This window comes from Cetorhinus maximus, unplaced genomic scaffold (genome assembly GCF_964194155.1).
Source record: "Cetorhinus maximus unplaced genomic scaffold, sCetMax3.hap1.1 HAP1_SCAFFOLD_1461, whole genome shotgun sequence".
Taxonomy (NCBI): Eukaryota; Metazoa; Chordata; class Chondrichthyes; order Lamniformes; family Cetorhinidae; genus Cetorhinus; species Cetorhinus maximus.
Window position 1 is genome coordinate 7376 of NW_027597402.1, and position 13053 is coordinate 20428.

Consider the following 13053-nt stretch of genomic DNA (forward strand, 5'->3'; position numbering starts at 1 on the left):
TTTACCATCAATTCCTGCTTTTTGTGCCTTAGCCAATTTCATATACCATGAAATAATCCCACAGCTTTGATATTACTAACAAGTCTATTAGGTAGCACTTTATTGAATTCCTTATGAGAAGCAACGTCACAACACAACCACATTATCATCTGTTATTTCATTGAAAAATACAATCACATTTGTTAGACACAATTTGCCTTTAAATAGAAAGGGATTAATGAAAGTAAACGTGGGCCCATTAGAGGCAGAGTCAGGAGAAATTATAATAGGGATAAGGAAATGGCAGACATTAACGATCAGCCAGGATCATATTGAATGATTGAATTGGTTTAATTAGCCATATTGCCTACTCTGCTCCTTTTTTTTATGTTCTTAAATACTTTGTACCATCTTCATGATTGAAGACGTGAAAAATTCCAGAAATAATGGAGAACCAAGGGTCTAACGAGAAAGAAGGACTTAACGAAATCAGTAAAAGTGAAGAAATAATATTGAACCATGGATTCGATGAGCCGACTGGCCTCCATCTGTGCTGTTATGACTCGATGAAGAAATTAATGCGATTTAATTCTGACATATTCCACAGAACTGATGACCTGCATCCTAGGGTTTTAAACAAGGTAGCTGCAGAGATAGTGAATACATTGGTTTAGATCTTCCACAATCCCTTAGATTCTAGAATAGTTCTAAAGGATTGGAAGGTAGCAAATGTAACCCCACTATTTAAGAAAGAAGTGATGTCAATAGTAGGCAAAATGTTAGAATCTATTATTAAGGATGTGGTAACAAGACACTTAATATGCTTAAGCAGAGTCAACATGCTTCATGAAAGGGAAATCATGTTTGACAATGTTAGTTTTCTGAGGAGATGGATAGGGGGAGACCAGTTGTATTTTCAAAAAACATTCAATAAGATGCTACAGAAGAGGTTATTGCACTAAATTAGGACTGAATGGGGGCTTATAGATGAATATAGATTAAAGATTGGTAATGGACAGAAAATGGTAGCAATAAACAGGACATTTTTAGGTTGGCAGGCTGTAAGTAGTGATACTCTTTCGAGTTATCAACAGTCACAGATTGCAACTCTTTTGAGTACAATCACAGTTCTTGGTTTCCAGGAGTGGGACATGAACCCACAACCCTCTGATTCAAAGGCGAGGGTGCTATGAACTGAGCCACAGCTAAGTAGTGATATTGCAAGGATCAGTACTTTGATCTCAGCTATTTACAATCTATCTTAATTAATGACTTTGATGAGGGGACTGAGTGTAACACACGATACAAAGTTAGGTGGGAAAGTAACCAGTGAGCAGGATGCAAAGAGGCTGTAGAGGGAAATCGATCGGGTCAGTGGGCAAGAACCTGGCAGAAAGAAAACAATGTGGCAAAATGTGAAGTTATCCACTACCTTGCTACCCCGGCTGACAGCAGCTAATCGATTACTGACTGAGAATTCACTATGGAGTCTTCTGTGTATGACTCAGTTGCACACAGTTTTCACCAACTGAGCTATCTCTTTTTCACTTCTTGTGATTTATCTCTACCTTCAGAAGATTCATTAAATTGAGAGGGCCCACGGCTGTACCATTTATCCATAAAAATTAGCACTGTACACGCAAAGGGGTAATTGATCGTTTTTGTTTCAAACTTGTAGGTTCTGGTCATTGCAATGTGTTCAGTGTGGCCTTACTGATATTCTGTGCACTGTTTACAAAGATCTTGTTAGATGCATGTTTTCTGACTGAGGTAAAATGTCCAATATTAGGTCACCACATTTTCAAGGGCAATTATAGATGAGAAACAAATGCTGACCTTGCCAGTGATGCTCACATTCCACGAAAGAATTAAAAAAAAGGTCCTTGGATATTATATTCAGCTTAATTCCCAGCCTTGTAGGTTTTAGAATGTTATGGATGTTATATAAATGCAAGTCATCAACGGTTAAAACTTCAATTATGTGCTATCGACTGTTGTCACTTTTTTATAGTGTTCACTGATTCTTGTTCATAATAATGTGACAAGTTGCAATGCAGCTAGGATCCAGTGATGGTTTTCCTGCGTCTTGGCTAGAGTTATTAAAGTTAATGACAAGATTGGGCTATAATGTAACTTTTCTTATAATTAATTTACTTTAAATGCAGCCTACTGTATGTGTTCAAAGAAAACAAGGTGGATGAGAAAAGCTTTAAAAATACTAGCTTTTTGGTATTGTGTGACATGCAGAGGTAGATGCATTAACAGATGCTCTTCGATAACTATCTGTGTGAAGTAACATAGTGCTAACATTACTGGACTAGTAACCTGAAAGCCTGAATTAATGATCCAGAGACATGAGTTCAAATCTCATCACAGCAGCTGGGGAATTTAAATTGTTAGTTAAATTAAACCTGGAATAAAAAGCAGGTATTAGCAATGATGACCATGAAACTATCAGTTTTTTTTGTTCATGGGATGTGGGCATCACTGGAAAGGCCAACATTTAATGACCATCCTAATTGCACTGAGAAGGTTTTGATGAGCTGCCTTCTTGAACCGCTGCAGTGCATGTGGTGTAAATACACCCACAGTTCTGTTTAGTAGGGAACTCTAGGATTTTGACCCAGGAATAGCGAAGGTACGATGATATATTTCCAAGTCAGGATGGTCATTGACTTGGAGAAGAACTTGCAGGTGGTGGTGTTCCCACACATCTGCTGCCCTTGTCCTTCTAGATGGTAGAGGTCGTAGGTTTGGAAGATGCTGTCGCAAGAGCCTTGGCGAGTTGCTGCAGTGCATCTAGTAGATGGTACACACTGCTGCCACTGTGTGTTGGTGGTGGAGGAAGGAAATGTTTAAGGTGATTTTACAAACGCAGCTAGTTCACTAATGCCCTTTTGCGAAGGCAATATGGCTTCCTTATCTGGTCTAGTTGATATGTGACTCCAAACCAAAGCGATATGGTTAACCCTTTAACTATCCTTTGATATGGCCCAACAAGCCACTCAGTTGTAGCAAACCCCTCCAAGCAACAGTACGAACAAAACCATGGGCTATCTGGGGTTATCCTAGGCAAGAAGAATGCAGTATAAAAGTTGGGAAGTCTTGCTTTGACTGTATAGGGTATTGGTGAGACTGCACCTGGAGTACTGTGTACAGTTTGGTCTCCTTAAAGAGGGATATAATTGCATTGGGAGCAGTTTAGAAAAGTTTACTAGGCTGATTCCTGGGATGCAGGGGTTGTCTTATGGGGAAAGGTTGAGCAGGTTGGGCTTTTACTCATTGGAGTTTAGAAGAATGAGAGATGATCTTATTGAAGAGTCTGAGGGGGCTTGACCGGATAGATGCTGAGAGGATGTTTCGCCCCCCGAGGGAATCTAGAACTAGGGGACACAGTTTCAAAATCAGGGGTCTACTTTTTAAGGCAGAGATGAGGAGGAATTCCTTCCCTTAGAGGGTTGTTAGTCTTTGGAATTCTCTTCCCCAAAGAGGAAGAGGAGGCTGGGTAATTGAATATATTCAAGGCTGAGTTAGACAGATTTTTGATATATAAGTGGTGAATCAAGCATTATGGGGGACCAGCAGGAAAGTAGACTTAAGGCCACAATCAAACCAGTCATGATCTCATTCAATGGCAGAGCAGGCTTGAGCAAGACTGCCCTACTTTTATACTCCATCCAACTTTCAGTAAAGGCCAGCATTCTATTTGCTTCCTTTAATTATTTGCTATACCTACATGCTAACCTTTTGTGATTCATGTACAAGGACACCCAGATCCCTCAGTACTGCAGCATTCTGCAGTTTCTCTCCATTTAAATAATATGTTTTTCTATTCTTCCTACTAAACCATAAGACGTAGGAGCAAAAGTAATCCATTCAGCCCATCGAGTCTGCTCCGCCTTCAATTAGATCATGGCTGACCTGATAATCCTCAAATCCACTTTCCTGCCTTTTCCCCATAACCCTTGATTCCCTTGCTGATTAAAAACCTGTCTATCTCAGCCTTGAATATACTTAACCCAGCCTCTACAGCCCTCTGCGGTAAAGAATTCCACAGATTGACTACCCTCTGAGAGAAGAAATTCCTCCTTCTCTCCATTTTAAATGGGTGCCCCCTTGCTCTGAGATTATGCCTTCTGGTCCAAGACCCTCCCACAAGGGAAAACAATCTCTCAGTATCTACCCTGTCAAGCCCCCTAAGAATCTTATGTTTCAATAAGGGCGTCTCTCATTCTTCTAAATTCCAATGAGTACAGGCCCAATCTACTCAACCTCTCTTCATAAGAAAATCCCTCCATCCCCAGGATCAAAAGTGGACAACCTCATAGTTTCCCACATTATGCTCCATCCGCCAAATTTTTGCCCACTCACTTAACCTACCTATATCCCTTGGCAGACTCTTTCTGTCCTCTGCACAACTTGCTTTCTTACTTATCTTTATATCGTTAGCAAATTTGGCTACAATACAGTCGGTCCCTTCAACCAAGTCAGTAATATAGATTGTAAATACTTGAGGCCCTAGCACTGATTCCTGATCAAGTCAGGGGTCCAGTCCCCTTTCAATGAGGAATGTAACAGATTATTCCAGGTGCAATAGTAGGCATACCTGCAATTGAAGTGCCAGACTGGTGAAGTTACAACACACAGCCCCATTCATGCTGAAAAGTAGAAGAAGCATTCTATAGACAGAGCTAAGCAATCAGATCAACAGTCTGCAGTCGAGAATGGTGGGAGACAATTAAACAACTAACAGAAGAAGGTGGCTCCATGAGCATCCCTTACTAAATTATGCTGGATCCTAGCATGAGAACTTAAAAGACAAGGCTTATGTGTTTGCAATCATCTTCAGCCAGAAGTATGGAGTGAATGATCCATCTCAGCCCCTTCCTGAGATCCCTAGCATCATGACCAGTTTTTAGCCAATTTCATTCCGTGAGAAACAGCTGAATGTGCTGGACACAGCAAAGGCTATGGGCCCTAGCAACATCCCATCTGTAGTACTGAAAACTTCTGCTCCAGAACTAGCTGTCTCTCCAGCCAAGCTATTCCAGTACAGCTACAATAAACTCGTTTGAGTTCAAGTACAGCTACTGGTATCTACCTGCCAAAGCAGAAAATTGCCTAGGCATGTCCTGACCACAAAAAGCAGGACAAATCCAGTCCAGCCAATTACCACCATATCAGTCTACTCTGTCATCAGAAAAGTGATGGAAGGTGTCAATGATAGTCAAGCAGCGCTTACCCATACTTAACCTGCTCAATGATGCTCAGTTTAAGTTCCACCAGGGCCACTCAGCTTCAGACCTCATGACTAAATGTGGACAAAACAGCTGAATTCCAAAGGTCAGGTGTAAGTGACTGCGTTCACATCAAGGCAGCATTTGATGGTGTGTGGCATCAAGGAACCCTATTAACATTGAAGTTAATGGGAATCTGGGGTGGCAGGGGGAACTCTCCACTGGTTGGAGTCATACCTAGCACAGGGGCAGATGCTTATGGTTGTTGGAGGCCAATCTCCAGGACATTGCTGCAGGAGTTCCTCAGGGTAGTGGCCTGGGCCCAACCATCTTCAGCTGTTTCATCAGTGACCTCTCCACCACAAGATCAGAAGTCAGGAATGTTCACTGCACAATGTTCAGTACCATTCACAACTCAGATACTGAAGCAGTCCGTGTCCATATGCAGCAAAACTTGACAGCGTTCAGGCTGAGGCTGCTAAGTGCTAAGTAATATTTGTGCCACACAAGTGCCAGGCAATGACCAGAGACAGTCAAGAGGGAATTGGAGTGTTATCTGAAAAAGAGGGAAGAAGGCTCTTGGTGAATACAGACACAATGGGTCAAATAGCCACCTTCTGTGCTGCAGCCATTCTATGATTCTGTTCTATCATCAACAAGAGAGAACCTAACCATCTCTCCTTGACATTCAATGGCATTACCATCGCTGAACGCCCCAGCATCAACATTCTCGGGGTTACCATTGACCTGTGACAGAACTGGACCAGTCACATTAATACTGTGAGCACAAGAGCAACTCAAGAGGCTATGGTGAGTGACTCACCTGACCCCCCAAAGTCTTTGCACAATGCACAAGGCACGTGTCAGGAGTGTAATGGAATACGTTTCACTTGCCTGGCTGAGTACAGCCCCAAAAACACTGAACAACACCATCCAGGACAGATCAACCCACTAGATTGGCGACCTATCCACCCAATATATTGTCTTTTCTTTGCAGTTGTTGGATCAGATCCTGGAACCCTTACCCTATAATAGCATTGTGGGTGTACCACATGGACTACAGCAGTTCAAGAAGGCAGCTCACCACCACCGTTTTGAGGTCAATTAGGGATGGGCAATAAATGCTGGCCTTGCCAGTGACCCCCACATCCCATGAAGGCATAATTTTTTTTTTCATGTGGGTAACTTAGTATGGGTGTAGTAATCTACTTCTGAGAAAATACCACTAAAGCAACATGCTTGTCGGAGGCATTTAATTAACCATGTCCAATTGATCCCATCACTGATAATATCAGTGCACTCAAACTGTATCAATCCATTGTTATACAGATCTGTATACCAATCCTGTACATCATTGTTACACAGCTCAGCATGCTCTCTCCAGACCCAACCTGCTTTTGGAACGAAACAATCAGTACTTGCTATAATGTTGGGTGCTTGGGTGGAAAGTTCACACTGCTGCCATAGTGAGATCTGCCTCCAATTAAAGTATATCCTTCCTTAACTGTGGAGACCAAATCTGCACACACTATTCCAGGTATTGTCTAGTCAAAGCCCTGTACAATTGTACCAAGACTTCATTATTCTTGTACTTCAACCCCCTTGCAGTTAAGGCCAACATGCTATTTCTCTTCCTAATTTATTGCTGTACCTGCATGCTAACTTTCTAAGTTTCTTGTACAAGTATACCAAGTTCTTTTTGAACTTCAACATTAACAACTTTTACCTTTTAAAAATTCTGCTTTTCTGTTCTTACTATTAAAGTGAATAATCTCACATTTCCCCACATTATACCCCATCTGCCACCTTGTTGTCAATTCATTTAACCTGCCTGTATCTCTTTGCAGCCTCTTTGTTTCCTCCTCACAGCTTACATTCCTACCTAGAATTGTATCATCAGCAAACTTAGGTACATTAATCAGTCTCTTTGCCTATGTCATTAATATAGATTATACATAACTAAAGCCCCAACCAATGATCCTTGTGACATCCACCACTCACACCCTGCCAACATGAAAATGCCCTATTTATCACTCCTCTTTGCTTCCTGTCTATTAACAAATCTGCTATCCATGCTAATATATTACCCCCAATGCCATGAGCCCTTATCTTGTCTATTTACTTTTTATGTGGCACCTTATCAAATGCCTTTTGGAAGTTCAAGTATTCTACATCTGCTAGTTCTTCTTTATCTACCCTACTAGTTTGAGATTCTTGTTTGGGACTGAAGTACATTACTTTCAAATTTAATATAGAGCTCAATTGTCACAAAGACCAATTTGTATCATCTGGGTTTACATGGCTGATATCAAAGTTGAGAGACTGTACCCGCCAAGAAAGACTGAGCAGACTTTTCTCTAGATAAAAGAAGGCCAAGGGATGACCTGATAGTCTTTGAGATTATGAACGCGTTTGAAAACAGTAGAAGTACAGAGAAAATATTTCAAGTTGTGGGAGGGCCATAAATATAAGATAGTCACTAATAGTCAAATGGTGAATTCCAGAGAAACTTCTTGATCCAGATAGTGGTAAGGATATGGAACTCAATGCTACATGGGGTAGATGAGGTGACTAACATTGATGCATTTAAGGAGAAGCTAGATTGAGTTAGATGAAGAGCGGTGGAAGGGGGCTTGTGTAAAACCTAAATGCCAGTGTAGAATAGTTGAGCCAAATGGGCCTGTTTGTGCTGTAGGTTGTGTGCAACTCAATGTGATGGCGGCATCAAAATGTTTCTTGTTTTGTTAACAATGCAGATTAATGGGTAACATGCTATGGAACTTGAATTTATAAAAAATGGTGCAGGGGAGATAGAAACAGATGGTTTCCAGTAGTTGAGGGGTAACCGATACAAGATTAAAAGTCAGATTTGGAACAGAAGGCAGAAGAAATTTCACACACGGCTGTGGAACTCACTGTTAACATTAAAGATTAGGTTGGATAGGGTGGATGAAGGAAAAGCAGTTGAAGGAATATGGAACACGATTGGATAATTATGATTGGAACTACAGGATTTGCTCATGTGGAGGTTAAGTGCTGACATGAGCTGGTTGCACAGAATCGATGTATTTAAATTGCCGCCCCGGTTAATTTAGTTATAGACAGGCTTTACCAGATGAACCACTGGGGCACTGTAGTTCACTAATGTAATTGCATGTATAGTACTAATGAGTTATCATTTCTGGTTGGAAAGTGTCACCTATCTGATTCCATCTGTGAGATCCCACTCGTGCTCATACCCATCCTTTTTCACCTCCACAGGATGTACTGAAATCAGAAAATGACCACATTAACCTGAAGGTGGCAGGCCAAGATGGTTCCGTTGTGCAGTTCAAAATCAAAAAGCATACACCGCTAAGCAAACTGATGAAAGCGTACTGTGAACGTCAGGTACGGGAACTTGGAGCTGCAGTGCACAAATCTCATAGTCTTGTATCATTGAACAGGTCTGAATTCTGAATTCCTTGTCCACAGAATAGTGAACTTTGTCCATAAATCAGATGGGTAAATCGGGTCTGTTCCCTGAACAGCTTTAAAAAATGTTCCATTTAGCTTATCCTTGGCTCAGTGGTAGAGACCCTGTTAAATATGGAGCCAAGACAGCATGCGATCAAACTCCATTATTGACTGAGGGTTGTAGTACCAATCAGTGAGATAAATAAAGCCAGCTCTATATCTACTGTTGGCTCAGTGGGTAAGTATATCCTGTGGATTATTATTAAGAACATGGTAGGAGGAGGATCCAGGTTTGAACATGTTTGCTAAGTTAACCAATTTTAGCTGAGATAAATTAAGTGAAAAGTGAGAGTTTTAAGATTTTCAGTTGACAGATTTTTGAAACAAATATTTTCCAATTGACCTCAGTGCTTCTGGTTTAAACCGGGGAGAAATCAGACCAGAATTTTGCCCCCAGCTCACTGCCAGTGACCTGTGTGCAAGTGGCAAATTGTATGTTGGATAGAAACAGGATGGAGCTGGAATGGTGACCACGATATTCACCAAAGGATTTGTGCATGAGAAATGGTCGCAGCTAACAACTCTTGGAGCTGTGTCCCAGAAATATCACATCCCTTTAGGGGAGGGCATTTTTATAAAATGAAAAGCTATCCTGTCAGCTCACTTTTGGAAACAAAATTGTTTCCAGGTACGCTTGCCATTTTCATCTGCTTCCTGTTGCAAACCTATCTCCCTGGACTGGCTGCAATACCTGAATGATGGAGCTGTTTGCAGGCCTCTGCCAGTGAGTTTCAACAGAAAAATGAGCCACCAGAGCTCACTGTAGTTCTCCCATTTAGACATTCTCAACCAGGTTTGTGGGGAATTATCTTCTACTGACAACTTATATGAAATTAGATACTCCCTTCTGTGGCGGGCAGCAGACAGGAGTTGATGTCACACTGTATCACAGAGCAGCTCCTGGAGGACTGATTAGACAGTTATTGAGAAGCTGTGGCTCCTGTGCCCACAATGGTGTATGATAGTGTTGAATGCTAAAACTACTGATTTCCACACAGTTTTTAGCGCCTCAGATGTTTGTTTTTCTGTTTCTAGGGTTTGGCAATTCGACAGATCAGATTCCGATTTGATGGACAGCCAATTAACGAAACAGATACACCTGCACAGGTATGACCTGGCATAAGGCTCCAATAATGAAAAAAAATGTGTAGGCTTGGGGCAGTCAGAGGTTACACTTACAGTCATTGGCCAACCCCATAGTGAATCCCTTTAATTTAGTAGTATATTGTCACAACTATAGGACTGTAATGACCTATGCTTCTGCTACTATGCGTGGATGGATAATTCGCTCCTACATGCCATTCACTCACCATAGTAACTAGTAAAGTGCAGCCCAGGCAGATATTCCTGTCAATTTTACCCCATTGCCCATCTCTAGAACACCAGCCCATAAGAATAGAGCCCTGGAAGTCTAGGAGCACAGTAATTCACTCTTCGGTTGGGCAAAAACAGAAAATGCTGGAAAAAGAGTCATAGGGACTCAAACTGTTAACTCTGTTTGTTTCTCCACAGATGCTGTTAGACCTGAGTTTTTCCAGCATTTTCTGTTTTTGTTTCAGATTTCCAGCATCTGTAGTATTTTGCTTTTATCTTAGTGCCTTTTGGGGGCTGGTAAGATCAAGACTGTGAGACATTTTATTGGAGTTCTGGGGTAAGCTGACTTTACGGCTACAGTAAGAGCAGTTATGTGTGAAGCTGCTGTGGGAAATAGATGGATTCTGAGACACAGACTGCTGGGCAAAGGCTTGTCCAGTGCTACAGAATCATTCATTTAGTAAATTTGCTGGCTGGATTGTACTGACAAAAATGGTCTCCAGTTCAGTCCATGTTCTCTGCCAGTTAGTATATCAGAGAGAGCAAATAAAACCTGTTACTATGAGGGAGGGAGAGAAAAGAAAGTCTAGCATTACTGAAGTAGAGACAAAATCTTTCACTACTGAAGGATGGGGAGAGAGAAAAAATAAAATCACTAGCTATTGGTGCAGATGGATTGCAACCTAGGTTACTGAAGGAAATAAGGATTGGAAATGTTACACCCCTCTTCAAATAAGGGGAAAGTCTGGCAACTACAGACCAATCAGCTGAATGGTTACCGGGAACATTTAGATCTGGGACACGATTAATTAGCATTTGGAATAGTATGGACTAATAAATGAAAGGCAGCACAGGTTTGTTAAAAGCAAATTGTGTTTGAATAACTTGGTTGAGGTGTTTGATATAACAGAGAGAGTTTATGTAATGCAGTTGATGTGTATATGAAACCGATGAGCAGGAGAGAAAGGGATGGAAGCGGTAAGAGGGATGGGCAGAGGAAGGAAGCAGTGAGGGGGAGGGAAGCGGCAAGAGGGAGGGACAGGGGAGGGGAAATGGCGAGAGGGAGGGACAGGGGAGGGGAAGCAGGGCGAGGGAGGGACGGGGGAAGGGAAACAGCAAGAGGGAGGAAAGGGGTAAGGGAAACAGCAAGAGGGAGGAAAGGGGTAAGGGAGCAGGAAACAGCAAGTGGGAGGTAAGTAGGAAGAGTTCTTAGGTTATTAAGAGTTCTAAAGTTAGTAAGAGTTGGTTGAAGGATTTTGGGCCAGTTAGATTCAAGGCAGCCATAGATTTTTAATGTAAAAATTACAGGTCAGGGAACGTAACCCACCTTTATTACATGTTTTCATATGGGAAAGTGATTTTCATTTAGTATGCTGTATTTTTAGGAACACATTAGGTGTGCATTAGGGAAATCTGTACATAATCCAGCAAGGTCATGTTCTGTTGTAAGTGTGGACCTTATCCTGTATTACGTTCAATAACCGCATTGAATGCCGAAATGCTGAGGTCACTGATGATTTTATACAAATGCATTGGTCCACAGTCTTGATGGTAATAGAAGGTAAACAAAGGGAAAACTAATGTTTCTATCTACTTGAAGTCTAATAATTCCACTTATTTGAAGAATTTACATTCACTACAGATTGTGAAAAGTGCTCTGATTTTCTGGTTCCTCATGCTGCAGTGACTTTGCCGTTTTACGCAATAACGTGTAGATGATTCCTTGGCGCAATAAAATTTCAGACATTTTTATCTTCACTCACTGTCATCCCTGGTGCTATATAATTCTATAATGCTGGCGGGGGAGAGAGAGCAAATAAAATCTCACTACTGAGGAAGAGGTGAAGTGAAGGATTTTCAGTGTCAACTACGGTACAGCGAATGTTGTCTTGTATTGATGGTGGGCCTCGTCTCTTTCTAACAGTTTTCTTATGTTACAGTTGGAGATGGAAGATGAGGACACAATTGATGTATTCCAGCAGCAGACTGGGGGCCAGTACTGACTGCTCTCACTTCCCATGTAATTGTCTGATCCATGGATCATCAGTGCTTCTGACAAAGCAGCAAGTTACTCTCAGCAGCAGTTTGGAAAACACTTGTAGAATATTTTACGTCCACATACACCTTCATAAGAGCTTTTATGGTTTGCTGGTTAATCTTATTACATTCAAGTTTAAATAATAAAAATGACCAGTTTATACAGAGCAATCGGAATAAAAATGGTTTTTACTGAAGTCTGCGACAGTATGAATTCTCGACCAAACCAGATTTCTAAGTCCCAAAAAAATCCATTTTAGCAAACTATTTTTTTATTCTATCTGTTTGTGTTTGGCTCCTAATGTAGCTTTTAAAAATTTGTAATAAGATAAATTATTCATTTCATTGTTTTCAGGTGGTTGAAACTGGCATAGCTCGCTCAATGGTTGCCATTTCCTGTATCAGTGTAAGGACAAACCCATTATTTTATACAATTTGTATTGATGTAGACCCACAGAGCATTCTTGGTGCTGTATTAAAGTAGTGTAAAATAGGTCAGAAGATGGGTGTTCTCATTTTGTTTTCCTTGTGTGTCTCTGTTGTTTCATAAATTCCTTATTAAAATAATTAAAAACCGAACGGTTATATTTAGCATCTCTCTTGTGTTGTAATGGGATTCTGGCTCAGCTGGTTAAAACAATCTTTACCTACAATGCACAAACCAGTATGATCGGGGTTTAATCCATGATCTGCATATCACACCCAAGCTGAATTTCTTCATGGGTGAGGAAGTCTGTATTGCAGACTCTTCCAAAGACTAATGTGGGCGAATGGATGAAAACCTTCAGGCTAGATTGCTGTCACTCAGTCAATTGACTGGGAGCCTGAAAGATTTTCCTTAGACCCTGCTGACTACAATTAGCAGCCAAAAGGAGAGCTGGAATATCCTCCTCTCGTTATTAATGTGTCAACTTGGCTCAGTCAGAAGCGCATTCACTGAATTGTTGTTGCCCCGACTCCAGTGTAGCAC

At 41.2% G+C, this 13053-nt stretch overlaps 1 protein-coding gene across 1 annotated transcript; it reads left to right on the forward strand.

The window, feature by feature from the left end:
- The first annotated feature begins 7618 nt into the window (after positions 1 to 7618).
- Positions 7619 to 12662, forward strand: LOC144676255 (small ubiquitin-related modifier 3). The gene is made up of 4 exons (XM_078536731.1): positions 7619 to 7643; positions 8437 to 8606; positions 9768 to 9839; positions 11987 to 12662. The coding sequence occupies exons 1-4, from the start codon at positions 7619 to 7621 to the stop codon at positions 12047 to 12049; spliced, it is 330 nt and encodes a 109-aa protein (XP_078392857.1). The 3' UTR covers positions 12050 to 12662.
- Positions 12663 to 13053: the final 391 nt, after the last annotated feature.